Source organism: Balaenoptera musculus, chromosome 9, assembly GCF_009873245.2.
Source record: "Balaenoptera musculus isolate JJ_BM4_2016_0621 chromosome 9, mBalMus1.pri.v3, whole genome shotgun sequence".
Classification (NCBI taxonomy): domain Eukaryota; kingdom Metazoa; phylum Chordata; class Mammalia; order Artiodactyla; family Balaenopteridae; genus Balaenoptera; species Balaenoptera musculus.
The window spans coordinates 98281673-98307966 of NC_045793.1; the positions used below are offsets into that span (position 1 = coordinate 98281673).

The following is a 26294-nucleotide window of genomic DNA, read 5'->3' on the forward strand; positions in this document are numbered from 1 at the left end:
GACATATATAGACCAGGGATAGTTTTTTTCAACAAATGGGGCTGAAAAAACTGGATATCCACATGCAACAGAATGAAGTTGGACCTTTACCTTACACCATATACAAAAATTAACTCAAAATGGATCAAAAATCTAAATGAAAGAGGAAAACTATAAAACTCTTAGAAGAAAACTTAGGGGGAAATCTACATGACATTGAATTTAGCAATGATTTCTGCTGCTATGACACCAAAAGCACAGGTAAAAGAAAAAAAAATAGGTACATTGGGGACTTCCCTGGTGGTCCAGTGGTTAAGACTCCATGCTCCCAATGCAGGGGGCCCGGGTTCGATCCCTGGTCAGAGAAATAGATCCCACACGCCGCAACTAAAGATCCCACATGCCGCAACTAAGACCCAGCGCAGCCAAATAAATAAATAAATAGTAAAAAAAAAAAAAAGATACATTGGAATGCATCAAAATTGAAATCTGTTCATCAAAGGACACTATCAAGAGATTGCAAAGACAATCCACAAAGTGGGAGAAAATATTTGCAAAGCATATACCTGATAAGGGATTGATATTAATATGCAGAATCTATTTTTTTAATTCCCCAAATTCAATAAAAATAACCCACCCAGGGAATTCCCTGGTGGTCCAGTGGTTAGGGCTCTGCGCTTCCACTGTAGGGGACACGGGTTCAATCCCTGGTGGGGGAACTAAGATCCCGCATGCCGTACATTGAGGCCCAAAACAAACAAACAAAAAAAATCACCCAATTCAAAAACAGGCAAAGAGGGCTTCCCTGGTGGCGCAGTGGTTGAGAGTCTGCCTGCTAATGCAGGGGACACGGGTTCGAGCCCTGGTCTGGGAGGATCCCACATGCCGCAGAGCGACTGGGCCTGTGAGCCACAGCTACTGAGCCTGTGCATCTGGAGCCTGTGCTCCGCAACAAGAGAGGCCGCGATGGTGAGAGGCCCGCGCACCGCGACGAAGAGTGGCCCCCGCTTGCCGCAACTAGAGAAAGCCTTAGCACAGAAACGAAGACCCAATCAATCAATCAATCAATAAAAATCTAAAAAAAAAAATTTTTTTTAAATAAAAAAAAAAAAACAGGCAAAGAACCTGAACAGACTTTTTTGCCAAAGAAGATAGACAAATGACCAATAAATAAGCACATGAAAAGATGCTCAACATCATTAGTCATTAGGAAATGCAAATCAAACCACAATGAGATACCACTTCACACCCAGTAGGTTGGCCTTTATTAAAAAAATGGACAATACCAGGTGTTGTTAGTGATGTGGAAAAGTTAGAAAGCTCACACATTGTTGGTGGGAATATAGACTGGTGCAGCCACTATGGAAAACAGTTTGGCAGTTCCTCAAAAAGTTAAACATGGAATTGTCATATGATCCATCAATTCTACTCTACTCCAAGGTATATACCCAAAAGAATTGAAAGCAGGAACAGGTGTACACCAATGTTCACTGATGCACTATTCACAATAGCCCAAATGTGGAAACAACCCAAGTGTCCATCAACAGATGAATGGATAAAAATGTGGCATATACATGCTTGGAATATTATTCAGCCACAAAAAGATATGAAATTCTGATACATGCTACTACCCGGATGAACCTCAAAGACATTATGCTAAGTGAAATAAGTCAGACACAAAAGGACAAACACTGTGATTCCACTTATATGAGGACCCTAGAGTGGTCAAATCCATAGAGACAGAAAGTAGAATAGTGGTTGCCAGGGGCTCGTGGAGTGGGTCGGAAGTTATTGTTTAACACGTATTGAGTTTCAGGTTGGGAAGGTGAAAAGGTTCTGGAGATGGATGGTGGTGAATTCACAACAGTGTGAATGTACTTTATATACTTCACACTTCAGCAATGTGGATTATACACTTAAAATGATTAAGATGGTCAATTTTATGTTATGTATATTTTACCACAATTTTCAAAAAAGACGGCAGGGCAGGAAGATGGAAGAACTCGGATCCCTGCGGCCATCCAGCTCCAGTTATTCCGACCCCTCTTCGTTTACATCCCTGTCATGGGGTTTCTCTTACCGCAGCTATACGCAGTCCTAAGTGATGTGCCTGGAATTCCCTGCTCTCTCCCACCTGGCTCTCAGCATCCCCTACTGGTGCTTTGCAGGGCCCCGTTGATATTTTCAGCCGGATACCTCTTCTTCGTGGGGACTGCCCTGGGCACTGTAGGATTTAGCAGCATTCCTCCTTCTACCCACTAGATGCCAGTAGCATCCACCCCCAGATGTGATGATCTAAACTGTCTCCACTCCTTGCCAGAGGCCGCGTTGGGGCAGATCACCCCAGTTGAGAACCACTGCCCCACGAAGCCTTTGCTAAGCCAGCTAACCTGCTCACCGTTCTCCACGTGTCCTGTGGGTCCCTTTCCCCCAGCTCAGCTGTGACGCCGCAAAGGCCCCCTCCATGGCTTCCCAATTCCTGCCTGTCCTTCACAACTCGCATCAAATTCTTCAGCGTGGCGGGGACTTTGCCCACCACCCCAAGCCCAGGCGGGCTCTCCATGCTCTAGTCATCACAGCATTTGGCCTCTCTGTTGCCTTATGTACGTGTTTTGCTCCTGGAAGCTGAGTTCCTGGTTCCTGGGGGCAGGGATATTGCACATATAAGGGTCCAATCTATGCATTTCAGTGAACGTATGAGATTGTCTTTCCCTGGAGCTCAGCCGCAGTCAGGAAGCACTGGTGTGGAAGACAGAAAGCCCAGGGCTGTCTGGTCCTCTGTCCCCATCCCCAGTGGGGCAGCCACCAGCATCTCGGGAGTCTGCTCACCCAGCCTGCTCGCCCAGCACCTCCGGAGCCTGAGGTGGGGAAGGGCCTGCAGGTCCATGGAGAGGATGGCCCAGGACTATGGCCTGGCCTGGTCTCTGCCCTGAGTCACAGAGGTGACTTGGAGGGAGCGTCCAGCCCACTGCATCGGGGGCAGAGTCCAGCCTGCTTAGCATATCCTTCCTTCCACTTTTAACTGGAAATAGTGCTCCAGAGCCTCAGACGGGAGAGGGGCTTGTGACAATGAATTACCCTCAAGGTACCAGGGACACTCTCCGGGGAAAAGCTTTTAATGAACAGGGGCGAGTCCTGGTTGGGCCCAGGAACCCACTAACAACTTGGCATGGTGCATGCTTCCAAGAGCTCCCAGGCCAGAGTAGAGACCAGGCCCCAGAGACAAGCCTAATGAGGTCAAGGGCAGTATCAGATACACACCGAGAAAAAGGTGCCCAGCCCAGGCCAGGGATCAGGAAGTCTTCCTGGAGGAAGCCATGCCCAGGCAAGAAAGGTTCCACACTCTAGGGTTGCCAAATTTAGTAAATACAGAGGAAGACGCCCAGCGAGATTTAAATTTCAGATAAACAACTAATAATTTTTTAGTATGTCACAAATATTGGATGGGACACGTCGATACTTAGGCTAGAAAGTTACACCCTTTATCACTGACCCTCACAGATGAAGATGACTCAGAGAAGGGACAGGACAGGGCTGGACCTTGGGTTCCAGAGGGGGGCCCACTGATCTGAGCACCCTCCTACTCTGCCTCTTAGCTGGCTGGCACTAGGCTGGCTACTTACTCTCCCTGAGCCTCAGTTTTCCAACCTGTACAATGGGATGGGTGTGTGGACAGTCAAGCTCGCCTCTCGAGGGCTGGTGTGGGGTCCAGCAGCATTGGGCTCCCACAGGAAGGAGGTTATTAGAAATGCAGAATCTCTGGCCCTGTCCCAGACCTGCGGGATGACACCTGCATTCCGAGAAGAAGCCTCTGCGATCCAGGTGTGCATTCAAGTTTGAGGGCGCTGTGTGCAGAGCCGTCCCACGGGACCCAGGGGCTAGCGCAGAGCCAGGCACGGGGCGGGGAGCGCTGGGGGACAGGGGCTCCCAAGCCTCATTGGGTCATCCCACACACAGGGACACTCGGAGAGGCCACTATACACCCACTTACAGCTGAGACCCCAGAGGAGGCCAAGAAAAGCGAGGCGCTTCCCTGGAGGCCGGGCTGGCACATCTCGGGTGCCACAAAGGCAGCTCTTGGAGCTGGTCTGAAGACCTCGGATATGCCCATGCTCTCCAGCTCAGCCGTGCCACGTCGATCTCACTGCTTCTCAGCGGCCTTGAGGATGGATTCGTGGGCAGACACTAGAGCTCTGAAGAGCTTCTGAGCTGAGTGAGGTTGAGTCTGCCCAGCGAGGTGCCTGGCGCACCGTGGGAGGCTGGGCAGAGGTGACTTTTCCTGCCCAGAAGGATCACGTCTTCTTTTTCCACATAAACATGGCTGTAGTGAACACACGAGAAGTGGCTCTTGGCCCCTAAGGCTTTTCTCCGGGGAAAAGAGGATGGCATTTGGCAGGGGTGCCTCCCTGCACGAATTCAGTTCGATCGACATTGCCTCCCTCCAGGAGAAACTGCCGCTAAAGACCAAAGTCCCGAGAACAACTGATTCCCCAAAGGCTGAGTCACTGATCCTCAGCAGATGGGGAGAGAATTAGCTGGAATGGGAAATGCACTTGAACTGGTTCGTGCTCTGGGTCCAGAGGTTTCTAGGGACACTCTGTTCTCCCATGCGTTATCACCGTGGCTAAATCTGATCAGGGTGCTCTCCTGCTTCAAATCCACTGGCACCTTTTGGTGTCTTTTGAATTTTTAACATGTGACTATTGTCTTTTTAAAATAAATCAGGTTAGTTTTTCAGTTTTTCCCTGTTTTGGTGGCAACCGCTTTTGTTTTCTTTTCATCCTCAGATGTGCTGGGTTCCCTCCCACCCGGAGCACTTACACACGCTGTTCCCTCTCAGAACTGCTGTTCCCCCCACCCTTCCAGTCTCACCGGACTCCTCCAATTGGGTGAGGCCCCAGGTAACCCTCCTGGCACTGTGGACGCCCCAGAAGGGTGCCAGTCTAGCCACCAGTGTGCTGGCTGGAGGGCCCGGCCCGCTCCCTCCTGCCCCCAGCCCAGCACCTGCACCTGGCAGCTCCAACAAGTGCCGGCAGAGCAGAAAGGTGCTTCAGGAGTCTGCAGCTCGGGGGAGGATGGGATGCACTGAAAGCTTGGTGCTTGACCCCGCTAAAGCTCCTCCCATGCAGGGGCTGTGCTCTGTCCATCTCCCCTAGACCCTAGCCCACGGCCAGGAACACAGTGGCACCCATTCAAGCCTACGTATGGGTGGGATTAGGCCAGCCAGGGGTGGAGAAAGTCCCTGCACGCTGCTGCCCCCTTTGCCGTGAGCTCTGTGCCTAGCCAGACTGGAAACGGCTGGAAACAGGCCAAGCTTATCTGTTGCTCAATGAAGCTGAGCTTAAGGCAGGCTAACCCCACCTCTTTCCTTCCAAGCCCAGATCACCCATCACGTGCACGCCTGTGTCCCAGGGCCTGTCCAGTTCTGTTTTTGACGTGCTTATCAAGGGCACAGGTTTCGTATCAGATACACAAGTTCAACCTCTGAGGGCCTGTTTCCCCACGTGTAAATGGACAGCGGTGCCTCCACCCAAGGCTGTGTGACTGAATGAGACATCCGTACACCTTCCCTCTGCAGACCCAGGGCATGGGGGCACACCACTCTCTTCAACCCGCCCAATTCAGACCCCACCAAGTGCCAGGGCCCATTCCAGCTGAGCGAGGGTTATGTAAACACAGCCCAGGCTTATGCAATACAGTGCCTAGGATGGCACCTGCCCCATGCTGCTGAGAGCGCCGGCTACTCCTCCGCGGGCGCGGACCACCGGGCCAGCCCGAGACACCAGGGCAGGCCTGTGCTGACCTCCAAATCCTGCCGTCACCTGCCCTGTGACCTTGACGCCAGCTAAGTTCTGAGCCTCAGCCTCCCACCTAGGAATCGGGAGTAGCCTTATGTTGGTAGAACGCTCAGCACGGGTCTCGGCACACAGCCTGCAACTAGCACGCGGCCACAAGGCCCCAGCTCTGTCCCCAGCTGGGAACACAGCCCAGAGCAGAGGCCCCTTTGAGAAGGAACATCACTGGGGAAACCCGAGGCGCCCACTCTCCTGCATCCGGGCTGATTCTGGATGTAAGCTCACTGGCCGGGATGCCTGGAGGTGGCAGGGTCAGAGGGACAGGGAAGGTTACAGTGCAAGGTTGGCACAGCATTGTAGAGCAGACAGCCTCCTCGATGTCCCGGGCTCTCTCTCGTGTCCCCAGGGCCAGGCCTCAGCTCCTCACCTGCCGCAGGCAGCAGGTGGGGAGGTCTGGCAGGGACTGAAGGCAGCAGCCAGGCGGGGGCCAGGATGCTCTCCAAGGCCGGCTCCTCCCACACGCAGTGACACCCACAACGCTCCTGGTACAGCTCTGGGACCCAGCAGACACTCATAAAGCAGCCACCTCTGTTCAGCTCCACTGACTGACCTCCGCAGGGTGCCCGAGCCAGGGCAGGCCGCAGGAACGCTGGCCGCGTTGCACGGGCTACTGTTGCACTCACTGATAATCCCACCCGAGCAGCAGCCCCTACCACGCACGCCCTGGCTCCCTGGAAATCCTCAGAACGGGGCAGGAAGTGTGGAGACCCCGAACCTGAGGTCCCACCAACCCCAATCCCACCATACCGTAACAGCAGCCAGAGACCCAGGCTCCTCCCGCCATGCAGACCAGCTTGCGCTGATGCCTGGTTTTCTTTCTGAACGAAATACTCAAGCACTTTTGACTTTCTTCCCCGGCACAATCAAGGGCACTGAGTCATCAGCGTCCCCCCTCCTCCAGACAGCAGCTGGGAGGCCCGGATGGGGGTTGGGACCCTCTACTGTTAGAGCCTTGCAGCTGAGCTGAGAGCAAAGGAACAGGGCATGTGGGTGTCACACTGCCACTCGTGCATTTAAAACCCAGGTGGAGTCCGGCCCCCACGAGCTCCTGAGTGGCCCTGAGCTCACACCCAGCTTCTCCTCGGCCTTAACCTTTGCGCCGCCATCGCCATCATGCTAGGCGCTGCTGACCGCCGGCGCTCGGTAGCAGCGGCCGCAGTCGCCCGGACCAGCCCTCGAGTCCTCCTGCACCCCGCTCCAGCCCCGGCCCCGCTGCCGCTAGCCAGCCAATTCGCTGCTAGTCCCGTGGGTCACGTGAGACAGGAGTGGGATGCTCGCTGGGTGACATACTTCAGCAAGCCAGACACTGATGCTTGGCAATTGCATAAACGGATGAACATGCTAGTTGGCTATGATCTGGTTCCAGAACGCAAAATCACTGCAGGCGTGCAGACACTTAAATGATTTTGCTAGTGCAGTTCACATTCTAGAGGTTAAGGTCAAAGCAGGACCTCATAAGGAAATCTACCTTTACGTCATCCAGGAACTTAGACAAACTTTAAATGAACTGGGAATCTCCACTCCAGAGGAACCGCGCCTTGACAAAGTGTAAACCCCACGGATGGGCTTCCCAAGGGTTTACTGATAATGCTACTTGATTGTAAACAATCACCTGGAAATACTGACGACAACATACTACCTTACCTGAACAAGTTTTCCTTTTTGAGTACCAAACCACGTAATGTATCGATAACTTGGACTTTAATGAAAGGAAAATGAGTTTGAACTGAAAGAAAAAACAAAAACAAAAACCGCACCCAGGTGTGCTGCACGTAGCAGAGCAGGGAGCAGTCTGGGGAGGGGACAGCTGTCCCTGGCTGCCTGAGAGAGTGGAAGGCTGAATTCACAACGTACCCACGTCTGGAGAAAGAGGTGTCGTCGGGAAGGACCATCTTCCCGGCAGGCAGGTGAGAAGTCGTTTCCGAGCTTCAGGGAAGGGAGGCTGTCAGCCTGATCCTAGACAGGAAGGCCGGAGCTGCCGGCGGGAGGGCAGGTGTCTCCTGGGCCCGAAGGCACCAGGTTGCAGCATGGCATGGCTGACCTCTTCTGGCCAAGGAGGCACCGTACACGGCAGGCAGAGAGCCAGGCACTGCTTACTGGAAGTGGTTTCTGATTCCCAAGGTTTCCAGGGATGGCCCCTTCCTACAGGCAGGAGGCACAAACCAGGGCAGCTAGGATTTTTATTCTGCTGTTAAAGGCAAAGCACCATCCTGGCCATGAATCTAGAGGGCCACAGTGCTGCCTGCCCTGAATCCAGCCCATCCGGTGCGGGAATCAAGCTCCCTCCAGGCTGGGAAGCCTGCTCCACACTCTGTGCTCAGCCCCGGGAGAGGCCCCGGACAAGCTTAGGAGGGCGCTGCTGTGGGTCCGCGCTTCTCTTCTCTGTGCCTGAAGCTGCGCAGTGGGTTCTGGGTTTTCACCTTCTGTGGGGGCAAAACGGTAGATTAGCTGTGGCGAGCGGATGTCCGTGTGCGCAAAAGGAGACAGACTCAGAGAAGGGGGTGCCGTGGCCACCTGGCAAGCCATACAGGCCGTGAGCCAAGGACAGGAGCTGCTGTGGACACCGCAGGGGCCCACCTTCCTCCTGCAGCTTGGAGGATGGGGAGGGCAGTGGGGAAAGAACAGCAGGTCCCCCTTTGCTCTTGAAGCTGCCCCGTGGGTGGCCAAGGGAGAGCCCCAGCACCCACAACTTTGATCAGTGGCCTGGAGTTTGGCGCCAGTCCTCGGGACTTCTCTCCTCCCTCCTGAGGGCAAGGGGCGAGCACATCCTGGCGACAGTGGAACAAGGTGGGAGGGGAGCCCTGCAGCTATCACCGAGGCTCCAGGGGACATACCTTGGCCTTCTTAGAGGAAGGGGGCTTCTTCCGCTTCTTGTGAGGGCGGACGAGGCCGCGAAGAGCAGGAGGAACTGGAAGAGATATCTGGCTCAGCGGCCACCGCCCACCCTGTGCGCCAGCTCCCAGCCCCTCTCCGCAGCCAGCGTCCGAGAGCCCGCCAGCTCCACCCTCCAGCTGGCTCCCAGGGTGCTCTCCCCCACTCTGAGCCAGTGCCTGGCACTCCAGTCCACACTTAAAACACCTAAGAACACACGACTGTTATCACACATGCACAGGGCCAGAAGAGCAGCTATCCCCAGGGGTGGGATTCTGGGGACTTTCACTGTCTAAAACACTTCTTTACAGTATTTAAATTTGTCACAGTAAGTATGTAACAGAAAAAAGAAAATGCTGGGACTTCCCTGGTGGTCCAGTGGTTAAGACTCCATTCTCCCAATGCAGGGGGGGCCCGGGTTAGATCCCTGATCAGGGACCTAGTTCCCGTATGCCGCAACTAAGAGCCCACATGCCACAACTAAAGATCCCATACACTGCAACTAAAGATCACGCATGGGGCTTCCCTGGTGGCGCAGTGGTTGAGAATCTGCCTGCCAGTGCAGGGGACACGGGTTCGAGCCCTGGTCTGGGAAGATCCCACATGCCGCGGAGCAACTAGGCCCGTGAGCCACAACTACTGAGCCTGCGCGTCTGGAGCCTGTGCTCCACAACAAGAGAGGCCGCGATGGTGAGAGGCCCGCGCACCGCGATGAAGAGTGGTCCCCGCTTGCCACAACTAGAGAAAGCTCTCGCACAGAAACGAAGACCCAACACAGCCAAAAATAAATAAATAAATTAAAAAAAAAAAAAGCACAAATATTTATAAAAAAAAAAAAAAGATCACGCATGCCACACGAAGATCCTGCATGCCACAACTAAGACTCGGTGCAGCCAAATAAGTATTAAAAAAAAAAAAAATGCTGCCGAAACAAAAAAACCCTACATGTAATTTCTTCCTGTGTGGCCCCTCCTCCCATATCCTTCCTCACCTGTCTGGTGCCACCATCACTGCTCGTGACCTGCTACATGATCCCTGGGCTCTGCTGTCACTCCCACCTGCCCATGGCCCAGCACAGGGTCCCATCCGGTCAGGCCACACAGGTCCTGACAGGCCTCTGGGCATCACACCGCCACACCCTCCCACATCACCTTGACCCCTTTAGGTCACACGCTTTTGGCAATGACTTTGCTCCTTTGTGACAGAGAGGATGGAGTTCTCTCCTGAAGCAGGAGATAGATGGGCCCCAGGTTAGACATTTACAACTAGCCTCCTGTTTACACTTTGAAAATAAAGATAATAATAGGAACAGGATAAGCAGTTGGTCTTTGTCTCCTGTGGACACCTCAAGGTAACGGGAATGGCAGGAACAGAGAGAGGTTAAGCCCTGCTTAGGTAAAAAATAAGGAGACCACATATTTCTCATTCTTGGGGTCAAGGAGACCTCCCAGACTATGCATGATCAAAACAGTTCCTCAGGGGAGGGGGCGCTAGACCATAATATGGTCTGCTAACCTCCCAAAAACCCTCGTGCTGGAATCCATCGTGGCTAAAAGATGCACGTGCACATCTGGCAGGGCCCTCAGTCAGACCAGATATGGACTTGGAGCCAGATAAAGCAAGATGACTGGCCAGATGAAAACTGGAAAACTGCCTCCATGTAAGTGATTTAAACCACCCCAAAAGCTCACGGCTGGCTCGTGCTCTCTCTCTCTCTCTCTGAGCCCACCCATGCTTCCTCTGCACCTATCTTCCCTCCTAATAAAACTTTACTTACCTCACTACTTTTTGCTGAATTTTAAAGAATTGCTGAATTCCTTCTTCAAAGCAGACAAAAGCCAGGGCCCTGCTCCTAGGCACTACTAGTCTCTGGCGGTCTAGGGGCTAGGATACGCCGCTCTCACCACCACGGTCCGAGTTCGATTCCCGCTCAGGAAACTGAGATCCCACCTCAGGCTGCCACACGCTGCAGCCACCTCACAGCTACCCGAGAGCGCTCCCACCCCTTCTCCCCGCTCCCTTCTCACTCCGCAGACCAGGACCCCTGCTGGTGTCCCCGCCAGCTCACTGTCCTGGGGGAACCTGGTATTTTCCCGTATCTCCTGGATCCTTCCCTTCCACTTGCTGGGGCCTCTCCTGCCACACCTGCCAGTTTATGCCAATCCAGGGGGGTGCTGGGGAAGGGGGCCTGCACTCACCACTCTTCTTCCTTAAGCCACTTTAAGCACCTTCAGCACAGAAGTCACACATATCCGTTACCAAAGCCACACGGGACGTCGTTACCCAGGTGTAAATGGAGCCAGGCCCCTGAACACCTCAGCTGGGCTTTGGCCTCCTCTACATCATAGAAACCATCTCAGGGTCCGTTCTTGTCCTCACAGCTGCAACCCAGACACCCCTTGTCCCCACAAGGTCTGTCCTCTGTCCCCTCCGCCAACTGCTCCAGAGACTCCAGCCACCCCACCCCCGGCTTGGCCCGGTCACTAATCCCGAGTCTTCTCCAGCACAAGCAGCACTGCCTCTTACCTGCGACCCCCCCGCACCTGGTCACTCCCTTCCACGCCCAGGCGGCTGCTTGGCCAGGTACTGGCTCGCTCTTTCACTGGGCCAGGCTCTGGGGCGAAAAACCCTGGCCTTGAATGCCCGGTTTCCTGTCTCCCCAACAGAGAGAGCAATGCCTACCCAGGAGGCTGTGCGGGTGAGTTCGAGCGAGTGAACAGAGGGGCGTTTGTGTCTGTGCACGTGCTTGCTGCCCAGTCCCCGTGGTCCTGTGTCAGCCCAGTGCACGGCAGCTGAGGGACAAACGCCCACCCCGCCCCCAGCCCTGCTCACCCAGGTAGTCAGGGACGTGGCCCAGGTGAGGCTTCACCACGGCGGGGTGCAAGGGTAGGTCGTGCCGCAGCAGCTGGAGATCCCTGGGGTTGTCTTCAAAGTACGTCTGGCAGGGGAGAGAAGCGGGCACTGCAGCGTCAGTCCTCCTTTTGCAATTTCACAGGGGAGTTTCTGAACAGGGAATCGGTCTTTCAGAATTTCAAGGGCTAAGGTTTCACACCGCCTTCACCTGTGGCCACCTGGTCCCCCTCCAGAGCCAGCTCCTGATGTGGTTTCTCATCTCCCCTCGCGTGCTCTGCACGCGCGGGAAGGCATGTGTCCCCATTCCCACTCCCCTCTCTGTGGGGAGGCCAGGAGACTGCCGCACCCTCCTCACTGATCATCACCCCACGGGCCGTCCTGCACTGACACACAAGCAGCCGCCTCTTCCTTTCCTGTGTAACACGCACCGCGTGGATGCACCCGACTTGGCTTCCCGCGTCTCTGTGGAGGACTCCCGGGTGTCTCCACCTGGGGAATCATGACGAACGCGGGCACACGTGCGACTGTGCACGTCAAGAGAATAAACTCCAGGAGCTGTGATTCTGATGGACACGGCCACTGTCCACCACAGAGGCCAGGCTGATTCACCTCCCAACAGGACAGCTGGCGTCCTTCACCCGCTCTTGGCCTGTTTCCTCCCCACCGACCTGCTGAAGGCGCAGCTAGCTGTCCAGTTCACTGCCTCTCACGATCATAGCTGGGCCAGCCTCCTGGAAGGGCGATGCCCTGAAGCCCCGCCCCTCCCTCCCCAGGGCCCCTCACCTTGAGCTTCTCGGAGTGCAGAAGCTCCTCCTTGATCTCCTTCAGCCTCGCCTCGCGGATGGCCTGTTTAGTCACTGAGCGCATGGCGTCCTGGGGGCAGATACCAAAGGTCAAGACGGCGGGGCTGGAGCCAGCCCTCGTGCCGGGGTGCTCAGCAGCAAGGGCCTGACGCTGGGTCCTAAAGAAGCCCCAGTACTCCCAGGGGGCCCCGCTCACCCTGCAGCGGTAGCGGAAGCCCTCGATCTCCTCCATGCGGAACTGGTAGGGAAGCAGGACGGGGGCTCCGTTCCCTGTGGAGGAGACGGCAGTGAGGCTCCCCGGGCTGAAGGCTCCGGCTGCGGTCTAGTGGGGGCCTACCGCTTAGAGCCTCCCACACCCACACCCACTCCCTGGGGCGAGGCAGCCGGGGAGCCAGCCCACTCCTTCCCCGCAGCGCACACGTGCGCAAGAAAACCTGGGTCTCACGGACAGTTCACGACAGGCGACCCGCTCTGCTGTGGCCAGGGCGGCGTGCTGTCCCCACGTCCTGGGTTCCTGTCACGTCTCTCAGCCTCAGGACCTGCCCCCCCGCCCACTCTCCTCCTCCAAGGCTACTCCAGCCCCAAGGTCCCCGTGATGACAGCCGCGGAGCACTAAGGAGCACCGGCCCTTTCACTCAGACGCTGGTCTGTCATAGTAGCGTACTGGGTCACTCAATGTTTACGACAAAAGAAGACGGGGCGGGGGGACGCGGGGGGGGTTGGCGGTGCAACAGGGGCGTCACCCATTTCAGGTAAGGAAACCAGGGCACAGAGAAGCAAGGCCCAGAGTCGTCCCTCGATCCCCCGTCAAGCGGTGCCCCAGGCCACCTTCTACACAAGGCCAGGGCTCAATGCCAGGCGGTGAGCATGTCCTTTCTCGGCCCGTGTGGCGAGCAGCAGTGAGGCCCCACAAGAAGCCAGGCTGGACCCTCCCCCATAACCTGCTGGACGGTGGAGCAGCCCTGCCCAGCCCCGGCTAGCGCACTCTTCCTGCAGCCTGGAACGCTGCCCGGCTGCCCCGCTACAGCAGGACCTCCCGAAGGCGCCAGCGCAGAAACCCCCAGCAGCCCCCTCTCCCAGGGTCTTCTCTAAGATGCCACCAGTCCCACCCTGTCTGCCAAACCTCTTCCCTTGGTCCTTCTGCCCCACGAGGCAGAGAATAAACATGACTTTGGCCAATTACATGATGGCTCTGGACCTCAGCTGGCTTGACGGTGAAGGGGGACAGTGCCTGCCACCCAGGGAAGGGCAAGGACAGGCGGAGGGACACGGCGCACAGCGTGGCCAAGTGTGCGGGGGGCTGCTGCTCGTGCCGGCGTCCCTGCTGCCATCACCACCACCGGGTCTGCGGTGTCATGGCAGAAGCCGGGCCCTGGCGCAGGCCAGTGAGAGCTGGGCTCTTACCTCCGCTGAGAAGCTCCTCGATCTTGCCCAGATGGGACTGCTCCGTGGGCAGCACGAAGGTCAAGACTATGCCTGGGTTGTTGGCACGCGCTGTCCTGCAAGGAGAGACGGCCCAGCCCGTGTCTCTGGCTATGTGTCCTACAGTGTGCCCTCCATCCAGGTGCCCAGCCTACCACGCCCCAGTTCTCCTACCTGCCGGCCCGATGTATGTAGGCCTCGGGGGTGGGGGGGAGATCAAAGTTGAGCACAGCACACACGTGGTGGAAGTCTATGCCGCGGGCCACACCAGCCTCCGGATCAGCGGCCCTGCAGGAAAACGCCCCAACCTCAGACAGACCCCTCCTCTCCTCCAAGAACACGTTCTCAAGCTTATTTAATCAGCAAAATCTCTACACAAAGCCTTGTATGGAACTACCGGACCCTGACACGTGTAAGACTCTTAAGCATCAGAACTGGAACAGGAACTAGGGTAGTGGGGGCAGCCAAACCGGGCTCTGACCTCAGCTCTGGGCCAACACTGCCCACAGGCAATCTGAGAACAATTCCAAGCCAGCCAACCCGTTAGGCAGACAGAGACTGGGGACTCCTCTTTCCCCCGAAGAAAGATCCTTCCCAAAAGTCACAGCCACTGGAGGCTGGGCCGCCTCCCCTCACAGGATGATGGCGCGCCAACAAACCAGGCAGTCTGGCCCTTCATGCTGCCCATGGAGCACGTGTGTTGGCCCTTCAGTCCCTTCCCCCACACTCACAGTCTTCTGAAAGGCTGAAAAGCGGGTCTCCCTGGGGAGGGCTGGGAGGAGAGAAGCGTGCACTCACCTGTTCCGCTTGGGTCCTTTGCCCCGATGCTTGCCCTTGACCGGAGACCCCAGGACTTCAGCATCTGTTGCTATGACGCAGTCATATAAGCCTTGGTTGAACTGTGAGATGATGTGGCACCTGTGGCCCGAGAGCAGACGGAAGTGAGCCCCAAGAGCAGGCTGGAGGTCCCTCTCCCGCCCCCTGCTTGGTCAAAACGGTCACCCTTTCTGACTCTTCCCTCTTCTTCAACTCTTCCCCGACTTAATCTCTGTGCCTCAACCTCCTAAAATGAGGATGGAATTACAGTAGGTACCGCAGAGTTGTGACAGATAAAGTCAGCGAGGATCAGTCAAGCCCAGAGCCTGGGCACTATCTTCAACCAACACACGGGAGATGACACACCTGGAGCGCAGTGGGAGCTCTCCATTGAGCACACAGGCAGGGATGCTGAACTGCTCCAGGAACAGGCGCAGCCGGTAACTCCGCTCCATTGTGTTGACAAAGAGCAGAGACTTTCCCCGGATCAATGACAGCTTGAGCAGGGCATACAGCAACAGAAATTTGTCTTCCTCAGTCTCACAGACCACCTGAAACTGCTGTAACTGGTCTGGCCCTGGCAGCTGGGACTCCTGTAACTTGAGGGTAACCTAGGGGAGGACAGGCCTGTGGTCAGGAAAGAAAAGAAGACAGAAATGCTACTGCAAGCCACTGGCTCACAAACCCCAGCACAAACGTGTTAGTGCAGGGCACCCTGGGTCCCCTCCAACTGTGTAATGTAAGAATTCAAAGCACGCTAACCGTTGTAGTGCACAGAGAACATAAAACTACACACAAACATTTGGGGCACAGAACAAAGAGAAACACTATAAATTACTGTAGTGAGGAGAGAACCCCTAGAGCAGCAACCTTTCTGAAGAGTAAAGTTCACATAAGGTGAGAACTTTAGCCCTGCTGCTCAAAGTAGCCTTTGTGCCCCGTGGGGGTCCCTTTTCAGGCTTTAGGCAAAGCATGGTTTGAAGCCCCCAGCAGACATCTGGAACTACATAGTGATTTTAGGTTGGGGGATAGGGGGATGGTTTACAGCTACTGGCTTCTAGTACATCAGAACCAGGAATGCTAAACCAATAATTTCCCACCCCAAATAACAAAGGGTTCCTTTGAGAAGGGAGAAGCAAGTCCTTGAGTATCATGTCAACGCCTCCAGATGCTTCCACGGGGCCCTTACCGGGTTATGCAGTACCAGCTCCTTGAGTGCTTGTACATCCTCATTAAAAGTAGCCGACATCAGAAAAGCCTGGTAAATCCGGGGCAAGTGACTAAAATGAAACGGAGCCCCATCAGACACCAGCTCCAAAGCCTCTAACTGTGGCAGAGGAACTGGCCCCCTCGCTCTAGGTCCTAGTGTCTATTCACAACCCCTTTTCCTTACCAGAGAAGACTCTTGAGTTCCTCCTCAAAGCCAAAGGAGAAAAGAAGATCAGCCTCATCGACCACCAGCAGCTCCAAGGAGTCTTGCAGTTTCAAGTTGTCTTGTTGCAAGTGGTTTAATATGCGGGATGGGGTCCCCACCACTACATCGGGCTTCTCCATCAGCACAGCTCTGCAGGTGGGCAACACCTCAGTGTTGGGGAGAGGGTAGCAGCTGGGACCTCACCCTGGATTAGCCCTCTTTCTTGCTGCACATAAACCCAAACCCACATCCCAGTGCAAACTCATTCCCCTACAGCCCTGTTGCTTTCACCCACCTCTGAGAGGCTGAGTCTTCAGCGGCTGAGACATTGGCCACCCGGATGTCTCGAGAACAGTAGGCAGCCAGCTGCTGAATCATGGACTGGGCCTGCCGTGCCAGTTCCTTGGTCGGCACAAGGACAAGGGCTCTCACAGCTTGCTCTACCGCGGGGCCTGTCTGCAAGAGACGAATTAAAGACTTCAGCCAGTCGGTTCACATCATCACGGCCACTGCATGCTTTTCTCTACCTCTTCCAGACAATCTGACCCAACTGCTGTGACTTCCTCACGACAATCCAGTTGTGTTCTGGTCAACCCTTCACTTACTTTACCCACCTCAGAATGCAGATAGAAGACTCTTTTCCCAGGCACTGACCTCAAAAAGGATAACTTACTTTATGGTTACAAAGTTACTTAAAATGTACCAGTTGTGACATTGACTTTTCACAATAATCCTACAGATGGGAGGAGAAAATGTGCCTACTTTTTATAGTATAAACAAGAGAAAGCGATTTACTCAAGATTACACAAAGAATGGTGGTCGCAGGGCCCGGACTTAGAACCCAAGTAACCTGAATCCCAGCCCAGAGCGTTTTACCACAAAACCAACAGGTTCTCTCAGACCACGCTTCACGCGTAAGAGGTCAGAAGAAAACCCGGTTCTTGGGAAAGACTTGGGGGCGTGCGGGTGGCGGGCACAGCTTTCCAAGAGGGCACAACGCCACTCAGACGCCTGCGGCTCCCTTCCCCGGCCCCTCCCCCAACTCACCGCCTTCTTGTGGAGCAACAGCTGCAGCATCGGAATAGCATAAGCGGCGGTCTTCCCTGAACCCGTGCGGGCCCGAGCCAGGAGGTCCTTCCCCTCCAGGGCCAGTGGGATGGCCTTTTCCTGGATCAGCGTGGGTCGCGACCAGCCCAGGTCGGTGACGGCCTAGAGGAGACAAAGGACGGCTCAGGCGGCGCGCTGCCCTGCCGCCGCCCCTCTCCACGTCGGCCCGGCTCCTCAGCCCTCCCCGGTACCTGTAGGAGCCGGTGGTCCAGGCCCATGTGTTCGAAGCCCAACGCTTCGGGATCCTCCATGCTGCTGCTCTGTAATGACAGCGCGCACGCGCGACAGGAAGAGCACGCAATGACGCGTGGGCTGGTCAAAGCAGCAACCAATCAGCTTCAAAGGAGTCAGCACCTCCCGGAAGCCATGGCTTCTGGTGTTCCCCGGGGTTCTGCGGCTGCGGTGGCTAGTGCGGCCCGTGGTCTCGGGGAGGGGCGGCGGGGGCTGGGAGCGGGGACCCCGGGCGGGGACCCCCCCCTCAGGTCCTCGCCAGTTCCCTGACACGACCTCCAAATGGCGTACTAGGTTAAGGTTACCAGCGGCAGGGGCAGCCTCGCCCTAGCAGTAATGCTGGCATTAGTTATATTGACAAAGACATCAATGTTTAGAGTGCTCGTCTGTGTACTACCTAGGAACAGGGAAGCTACGGTGGTAGCTTACCACGTTTGGGAAACACTGGTGAGTCCTACGCCCTTTCCTACCATTATGCATCTGGAGGATCTCTGTCAGGTTTATGTGTAAGCACTAATTGCTCTGCCACCTACTATGCTCAGGAAAAGTGCACCAGCTTATGTTCCAGGGCTGTTTGCCTGTAGCAGTGGTGGGAACCGTGGGAATCTGTAATGGGGCAATGGCTTTGAGAGTAGAAAGCAAGTGACGCTGGGTGTACCAGCATATAACAGAGGTCACCGAGGCTGGGCTAAGGTTCAGGGTCACAGGCAGTCCACAGGACAGGCTATAGCAATTGGATTGTACAAGGATGAAGGTTGGAAGAATGAGTGGCATGAGAAACAAAAAGGTAGGTTGCTCTGGGGTTCCCAAACCTAGCAGCCCATGTTGCCTGCACAGCTTGGTTAAAAATAAGAATTCTTGGGAGTTCCCTGGTGGCCTAGTGGTTAGGATTCCGGGTTTTCACTGTGGTGGCCCAGGTTCAATTCCTGTTTGGGGGAACTGAGATCCCACAAGTGGTGCAGCGCAGCCAAAAAAAAAAAAAAAAAGGATTCTTAGTCCCCACCTGTATTAGTTTCCTATTGCTGCTGTAACAAATTACCATAAACTTAGTGGCTTAACACAAACTTATTATCTTATGGTTCTGTAGGTCAGAAGTCTGACGAGGCCTCACTAGGCTGAAATTACAATGTTGGCAGGGCTGCATTCCCTTCTGGAGGCTCTTGAGGAATAATCCCTTTTTTGCCTTTCCCACCTTGGCTTGGGGCCCCCTTCCTCTATCTTCAAAGCTGTTAATGGAGGGTTGGGTCCTCACCTCGCATCACTGCAACTTTCTTTTGCCTCCCTCTTCCATTTTTAAAGAACCTTTGTTATGACATTGGGCCCACCCCAATAATCCAGGATAATCGCCCTATTTTAGAGACAGATGACAGCAACCTTAATTCCTCTTTGCCATGTTTGGTAACATAGTCACAGGTTTCAGGAATTAGTATATCTAACTGGACATCTTTGGGAGGCTATTATTATGCCTACCACACCATCCCAAACATAAACCTACTTATCAGCTGGACCTGAGTGTTGCCCAGGAATCTATATTGACGAGTTTCTCGGATGACGCTATGAATCTACTCTGACATGGGCCCAGCATGAGAGCCAGAGGTTAGGCTCTGGCTGTTGTTAGGGTGAGAACTGAGAGCAATTCATGCACCACAGGTAAAGTGGGGCTGGGACCAAAAGATGGAGCTGGGGACTGGGCCAGGGATGATGGGATGAGTAGAATGGCTCCTACGCCCCACCCCCTTTTTGTGGTAAGGAGGTAGAAGGCTGTTTGATAAGGGTGTTATATAATCTAAGAAAGCAAGACTTTCAGAATGGAATCAAGGTAGTATTGGGGGGGAAAAAAATCACCAGAATTCCTTGGATGTAGCCGAACTTTCAAAAACATTTTCCTAGGCCATAATGTGTCTGAATACCACACACCAGTATGGAAATCCTTCTTTTCCCCATAGCCACCACCTGTTAGCCTGTCCTCTGGCAATCGAGATTCCAAGTGCCCATCAGTGTAAAGGTGTGCTATACTCCCACCTTTGTCCTCACTCCACTCCCCTTACTATCAAAAAATTCACAGGAGGAGAAACTGAGGACACAGTGATGTGTCAGCATAATTGAGATGCACAGCTGGACAGACTGTTGAAGGCCACCCCAGCACTGTGTAGTTCCCTGTATTCCCACAGTCCAGGCTCCAGTGTCTGATTTGCTGGCTAGATTCCTAGTATCAGCCACAGAGCAGAAATGTGTTCCCTTCCTGACACATCCCATGCTCCCCAAGAGGCTCAGGCCAGAGGTCCACACGCTGACTAGTTCCAAGGCTACCTGATTTTCCCTGTGTTAATTCTAACATGAAGACAATTAAGAACTATTTTAAATATCCAGAGAATTTTGGAAGAGTCATTTATGGCATTTCACCTCACTGGACCGTTAACGTGGCCATCCAGAATTAGAATTTTTAAAATATCTACAAAAATATTAAATGACAAAGCCTATAAAACTAAATTGCATATACTTTTATAAGTAAAGATAGGTACACACATGGAATAGTATAGAACGTAAAGAGAAAAACAAGGGCTTCCCTGGTGGCGCAGTGGTTGAGAATCTGCCTGCCAATGCAGGGGATACGGGTTCAAGCCCTGGTCTGGGAAGATCCCACATGCCGCGGAGCAACTGGGCCCGTGAGCCACAATTACTGGGCCTGCGCGTCTGGAGCCTGTGCTCCGCAACAAGAGAGGCCGCGATAGTGAGAGGCCCGCGCACCGCGATGAAGAGTGGCCCCCGCTTGCCACAACTAGAGAAAGCCCTCGCACAGAAACTAAGACCCAACACAGCCATAAATAAATAAATTAAAAAAAAACAAACAAGAAGGGCAGAATTTAGTTTTTGTACATCAGATAAATAATGTATTTTAAGTAAATAAAACCATGAAATAAAACGTCAAGAATGGGCAACTAAGGGCATTAAGCTTTATACAGCAGAAGGGCATGAGGGAAGTACACTAAGATGTGTTTAAATTTATGATTCCAGGGAGCTAAGAAATGGGTACGTAATCTCCTCACAGTATTCCCTGCTGACAGGTCTACCTGGTTGACCTCTGTGAATGGCCGAGCCACCACCCTGTCCGTTCCCACAACCCCGAGTCTCCAGTCAGGCCAGGCTCTAGCACCACAAGCCCACATGCTGAAATCCACTCCGGGTCAGCCGCAGAGGCACCCAGACCAAGAGCCTTTCCTCCATTTCCCTTTGTGCCTCCCCTCTGCCCACAGCCTCTTATTTCATTTCAAACACAGCTACTACAACACGCTTTATTTCACTGGCAAAATCTGTATAAAGAACCAAATCTGGTTCCCATGAAGAAAACATTTACCACAGCTTAAATAAAGTTAAGGGAAATGGAAGGGTAAGAGTGCCCTGCCTTGTGCTAGCTCTGTCACTGCCTCAGTCTGAACTCAGGCCCTGTGTGATGGAAATCACAGGTGTCCCAGAGAATTCTCTGCCTGGCCCTCTGATTAGGCCTTGAGAGCAGCTGTGATGTCTGCTTTCTGGCCCTAAGAGCTGAAATCCTGAGAGCTGCCATGGTAGGTAGTTATCAAGAATGCATGGATAAACAATGCAGAAGGGACTGCATTGGTGTTTTTAGCTAGTCACACAGAGGCAGTAACACTTCAACTAGGAAGGAAAATATATAATTTTATCAAAAAATAGTTCTAATATATAGAAAAACATTTCAATCCTCTGGGGCCTTTGCCCCTTATTTACATTCACGAAGCCACTGAGTGAACCCAGGACTGACAGGGGAGCAGTGAGGTGGGGCCTCCTCGGTGGGGCATTTTGGTCGCCTACTTTCTAAGCAGACGAAGAGAGAGGTTAAAGCAATAGGAGAGACACTTGCTCATTTTGTGACAGGATGGAGAGGAATCACTAGTGGCGAAAGAAGCAAGACTTAGCCCTGGGTCAGTTCTGACTCCCCACAAACCCCAAGACAGATCTTTGAAAGCTTGGACCAATGTCCTGTGTCCTTGAGAACCAGTGTTAACAAGTGGCTGATCTGAATGCTTTGTTGCCATGGAACCAATGTGGCTTATATTCTTTTTTTCACTGTTTTTTCCCTCAAAATCCATATGGATAAGGTATTGGGTGGGGAAAGTACCAAACAACTGAGGTGACAGGAAAGGGTCATATGGAGAGGGCACTACACCAGCTTCTTAGCCTCAAAGAAGCTCTTGAGGTGACGCATCTGCCAGATGCCAGTGAGGATGAGGATGACGGTCTGAGCGATGGACCACCACAGGACTCTCTGGTTGGTGCTCTCACTGATCAGACGGAAGCGCTCTTCACGATACTGCGTAGGACAATGGACGCAGGATTAAATGTGCAGGAGAGACAGTCCCAGCATTTGCGAGGCCCCTCCCTCCTGTGCGACGACTCAACTGTGGGACCAAACGCCTTTTGAAATACTGCCTCTGATTCCCCTGGAAGTGCCCCCAAGGAAGTGACACGCTGCCCCTCCACAAGCATCTCTGCTAGGACAGAAATCATGCTCTTACCATTTCAGCAAGATCCCAATGTAAAGAGGTAGGCAATGACTATTGCTAGAGTGTGAACTGTCCTCTCTACCCTTTATTCTACGGAGCTGAAAAACGGCTGATAGCCCTCTCCGTTCCAGTCTTTGAACAGCTGATCTCCCAAGCAGGGAAGGCCCCAGGCAGAAACTTCCAGTAAGTGTAGTGGGTATAAAGGTCAACTGCCATGTCCAAGTACAGTGACATGCCCTTACCCTTTGGTAATCCTGCTCCTTCTGGATCTGTTCCACCTGATCCAGCAACTGGCGGGCTCGGAGCTGCAGCTCCGTCAGTTTATCCTTGGCAGCAATCTCGGGGTAGTTGTTGGCATGCTCCCCGACCTGGATGTCTAGGTGCACACGCTAGGAGGAAACAGGGTTGGACCCCAAAGTCGTAAGGTCAGAGACACTCTGAGGTTATGGTGTCTAAGTGGTGGGATCTCCGATGGTCTGTTCCAGGCTATGGAACCCACTCTTGTCCCTGGCTGTGGGACAGAAGGGCAACGTCTATTTCTTGCTTGTGACTGTGCCACAAAGTGTTACAAATGATAAGAATAATAAATCAAAATTTTGTAACCAAGTGAGAGATTCTGAGCTATGGCCAAAGAGAAAATACTCTTACCAGTCTGCCGCCAGCAAAGAGAGCCATCCTGGTAGAGTTGGAGTGCAGGCAGATCTGATGGTCACCAGGAGTGTGGGAAGTGAAGGTGAAGCGGCCCTCTGAGCCGTACTGCCGGGACAGCACCACCTGCAGCACAGCAGTCAGTGAAAGCCCCCGCCTCTACTCTGACCTCTCCAAGAGCAAGTTCATGTCTTCTGAGCTCTGTCCACCCCAAGAGCTCTAGTGAAGGTGGCCTTACCTTGCCTTCAGGGTCCTTCACCTCCACATGCATGCCCAGGCCTGGGGTCGAGGGTAGGAAGATCTCCTTCTGCTTATCCCACATTTGGGTGCGGTAGTTCCCTGCGGAGCAGACAGAGCCGTCACAACCTACCTAGTCCGTCTGGCTCCCACACTCCGCGGGGCGCCGCGGTTCCCAGGACGCCGGGCAGGGGGCACTGCTCCCCCGGCCACGGTCCGGCATCCACAGCGCGCCGCTAGGAGCGGGGAGCCCGACCGCGTCGGGAGGACACGCAGGGCCCTGTCCACCCTCGCCCCGCCTGACCGATGACCATGGTCTCGTCGGGGATTTCCTCGATGAAGCAGCGCTTTTCGGTCTCGCCGATGTGGAAATAGAGCCCTCGGACGCCCGCCGCGCACAGCGCGATGAGCAACAGCGCCAGCAACCCCATTGCCCGCCGACGCCCAGCCCAGACACCTGCCAACGCGCGCCCCCCTCCGCCCAGTGCGCATGCGCGCACCTGCGCCCAGCTCTCAAACGACGTAGCAAGACCCGGCGCAGAATACGCGTGCGCGGTGCCTCCCTCCCTGCGTCCGCTCTGCCCCGCCCCGCGCGCGTCTTCCAGGCCAGGATGCACAGCCGAGGGGAGAGTGCGCAGGCGCACCACGTTCGGGTGTTCCCTCCCGCTCTCTGGCTGCGCAGTTGGTTTGGTCTCCTGCCAACTAGCTTTTTTTTTACACCCAGTGCGCATGCGCGCGCCTACGCCCCGCTCCCAGTAAACGCGGCACGGCGGAGTGGAGAGTAAGCGTCGACTGACGCCTTCTTTGCAGATCCTGCTTAGAGTTCTGGCCTGCGCCGGGGCTTGGGTCCCAGATCTGGACGGTTGGAGGGCGGGCCCCAGTTCTGGAAGATTGGGTCCCCGGGGGCGTCCGGACTCGGGATCCGCGCAAGGCGGGAAAGTCGGAGCCCAGGGGCCGACGGGCACTTCCCGAGACCCCGGCCGGGCGGGTGTCGGTGTGAGAGCCCTTCTGGGGTGCAGGAGCCTTAGGCGCGTCCGGTGCCGGCTGGAGGAGCGGCCCGCCCGGCCTTTGGAGGCCCTGACCCGGGAGAGGAGGCCTTGCCTGGATGAGGCTGCAGTCCAGCCGACAGGAAACGATATTCCGAGCCAGTGGGGCGCCAACAGGCTTTTAGGTGTTCCTGATTTTAGGAGTTTGTCGGGTTTTTTTTGCATGCCATGTCAGTGTTGCGGTGGTTATTTTCTGACACTCCCCTGCTAGGGGTACACACTGAAGTATCCACAGATAGTCACCCGGGGGTGCTGACCTGGGAGAGGAGGTGGAGATTGGGCTCCAGGTGAGAGATGTGTGGGAGGAGGTACGATGCGAGACGGTCCAGTTGTCGCTAGACTGCTCCCGAAGGGCGGGGCGAGGCTTGGCGGCGTCTCCGTCTGTGTTCTCCAGCCCGTATTGCTCTCTCAACTTGTCCGACTGCTCATTGTCTCCTAGGTGAAGAAGATCTGGGACATGCGGTCCCTTGGACTGCGGGTCTGCTCCACTGGCCCGCAGTGGTCTGGGGCTCAGAGTGGAGAGAAATGTGGAGCAGAACGAAACCTGGCCTCGTGGCTCCGATGGGCCCGTGACAAGTGGAAGTGGGGGCCCAGTGCTTGCTCTGCTGCCTGCCTTCCTTGCTAAACACAAAGAAACCCTGTAATAGCGTGCTTAGTGTTGCATATGCTCCAATTTATCCGTAAGAAGTGGGATTGAACCAAAGCAAACATCCTTGTGGAATTAAAGAAGTTTTACAAGGCAGACCTCCCTGAGCAGCAGCAGTTCTGCGGTGAGGATGGAAAATAAGAACTTTTTAAGAAGCTGGAAATTTGGGTTTCAGTATGAAATCTGATTGTTAAATATTAGACTATGGCTCAACTCTTCTCTAATGGAATGAACAACAAGGCACAATCTGGCCACATTCAGCAGTGAGTCATGTGAACAACATGTGATCTCATACAAATCCAGTGGGGGACAGTCTTCTGGTTTAAGTGATTTAACCTGTTTGCCGGCTCCTCCCTTCAAGGCTCTCTGCGTCTTTCTCCCTCCTTTCTTGGAACAAACTGGTACAACTTGAGACTGAAGATCTGGGCTAAGAAAATTGAGGAAAAGTATGAGGAAAACTCAGAATTTCTGAGTAGGTCCATGAGGCCTGTTTACATCTCCTAGTTACAGCACCCCTATTGTGGGATGGAGGAAGGTGAAAATCAAACCAGAAAGTTTCTTACTGGGCATGGAATTAGAACAAAGAAAAGTTGAAAACTTGTTTTAAATTTTCTAATAAGAGAATTTCGAAACATAAAAGTAGAATAACTACAATGAACTTTCATATACTCATAAACCAGTTTCAACAACAATCAAGATTTTGCCTTTCTTATTTCATTTATCCCTTTCTGCATTTTTGTTTCCTTAAGTGTGTTAAAGACTCCCTGGACATCATATAGTTTCACCTATAAATATTTCAGTTTGTCTCTAGCAGAAAAGGACCGTTAAAAATACCATTATCATACCCGACACAATTAAAAATCATTCTTTAATAATTCTAATACTTAGTATATATTCAATTCCTCCCCCCTCCCCATCTCAAAAAACTTTGGATTATTTAATCATGTCTAAACAAGGTCTGCTTACTGCATTCATTGATATATCTCTTAAACCTCTTGATACACAGTAGTCCCCCCTTATCCAAGGGGGGATACATTCCAAGACCCCCAGCGGATGCTTGAAATGTCAGATAGTACCAAACTATATATACCATGTTCTTTTTCTATACATACCTCAGATAAAGTTTAATTTATAAATTAGGCACAGTGAGAGATTAACAATAACAAAATAGAACAATTATACTTTAATAAGAGTTATGTGAATATGGGCCCTCAAAATATTCTGTTGTACAAATTTAATGCCTTTTCCATCTTAACTAAGTTCTCATCGTGCACTGTGGTTATAACTTTTGCAGTTTGAGATTCAACAGGAAAACCAGCATGAATTTCTTTTTTCCTTCTTTAAAATTCCACAGAAGTTTCATTCTTAACATAGATCTTAGCAATTTCAGCATACGATTTTTTTCTTATTAAGTCAAGAACCTTCACCTTTTCAACTTAAAGAAATTTACGGCTTCTCTTTGGCATATCTGAATTGCCAGCATCACTACTCTTGCACTTTGGGGCCATTATTAATTAAAATAAGGGTTACTTAAACACAAGCACTGTGATACTGGGCTAGCCAATCTGATAACTAAGAGGGCTACTAAATGGGCAGGATACACTGGACAAAGAGATGATTAATTCCAGGCAGGACAGAGCAAGATTTCATCACGCTACTCAGAACAGCAAGCAATTTGAAATTTATGAATTATTTCTGGAATTTTCCATTTAATATTTTCAGACTGCAGTTGACCACAGGAAGCCAGATCCATGGATAACGGGGACTACTGTATTAACAATTCCCCTTCCCCTTTTGTTGTTGATGGTGATGATGATGCCATTTACTTATTGAAGCAACTGGA

At 53.3% G+C, this 26294-nt stretch overlaps 2 protein-coding genes, 1 long non-coding RNA gene and 1 pseudogene across 4 annotated transcripts; 2 read left to right on the plus strand and 2 right to left on the minus strand.

Moving 5' to 3' along the window:
- The first annotated feature begins 6947 nt into the window (after nucleotides 1-6947).
- LOC118901227 lies at nucleotides 6948-7386 on the plus strand (annotated as a pseudogene).
- A 124-nt stretch (nucleotides 7387-7510) lies between these two features.
- On the minus strand, nucleotides 7511-17400 carry DDX56 (DEAD-box helicase 56). 2 transcript variants are annotated; one of them, XM_036864326.1, is made up of 14 exons: nucleotides 17312-17400; nucleotides 17061-17222; nucleotides 16309-16469; nucleotides 15993-16163; nucleotides 15789-15879; nucleotides 14966-15210; nucleotides 14582-14701; nucleotides 13958-14071; nucleotides 13766-13860; nucleotides 12558-12631; nucleotides 12342-12431; nucleotides 11538-11643; nucleotides 8669-8742; nucleotides 7511-8257 (listed from the first exon to the last, which is right to left on the minus strand). In XM_036864326.1, exons 1-14 carry the CDS (start codon nucleotides 17369-17371, stop codon nucleotides 8180-8182), a joined length of 1641 nt encoding a protein of 546 aa, XP_036720221.1. In that variant the 5' UTR covers nucleotides 17372-17400; the 3' UTR covers nucleotides 7511-8179. The 2 variants fall into 2 exon arrangements, 1 of the variants encoding a protein (XP_036720221.1); XR_005021303.1 differs by having other exon boundaries at nucleotides 8193-8257; nucleotides 11538-11708; nucleotides 17312-17390.
- A 3230-nt stretch (nucleotides 17401-20630) lies between these two features.
- Nucleotides 20631-23505, minus strand: TMED4 (transmembrane p24 trafficking protein 4). The gene is made up of 5 exons (XM_036863596.1): nucleotides 23064-23505; nucleotides 22761-22861; nucleotides 22523-22648; nucleotides 22117-22263; nucleotides 20631-21681 (listed from the first exon to the last, which is right to left on the minus strand). Exons 1-5 carry the CDS (start codon nucleotides 23488-23490, stop codon nucleotides 21532-21534), a joined length of 951 nt encoding a protein of 316 aa, XP_036719491.1. The 5' UTR covers nucleotides 23491-23505; the 3' UTR covers nucleotides 20631-21531.
- On the plus strand, nucleotides 23479-25143 carry LOC118900806. Its single transcript, XR_005021229.1, has 2 exons — nucleotides 23479-23540; nucleotides 24245-25143. It is a non-coding gene; the product is annotated as an uncharacterized LOC118900806 (long non-coding RNA).
- Nucleotides 25144-26294: the final 1151 nt, after the last annotated feature.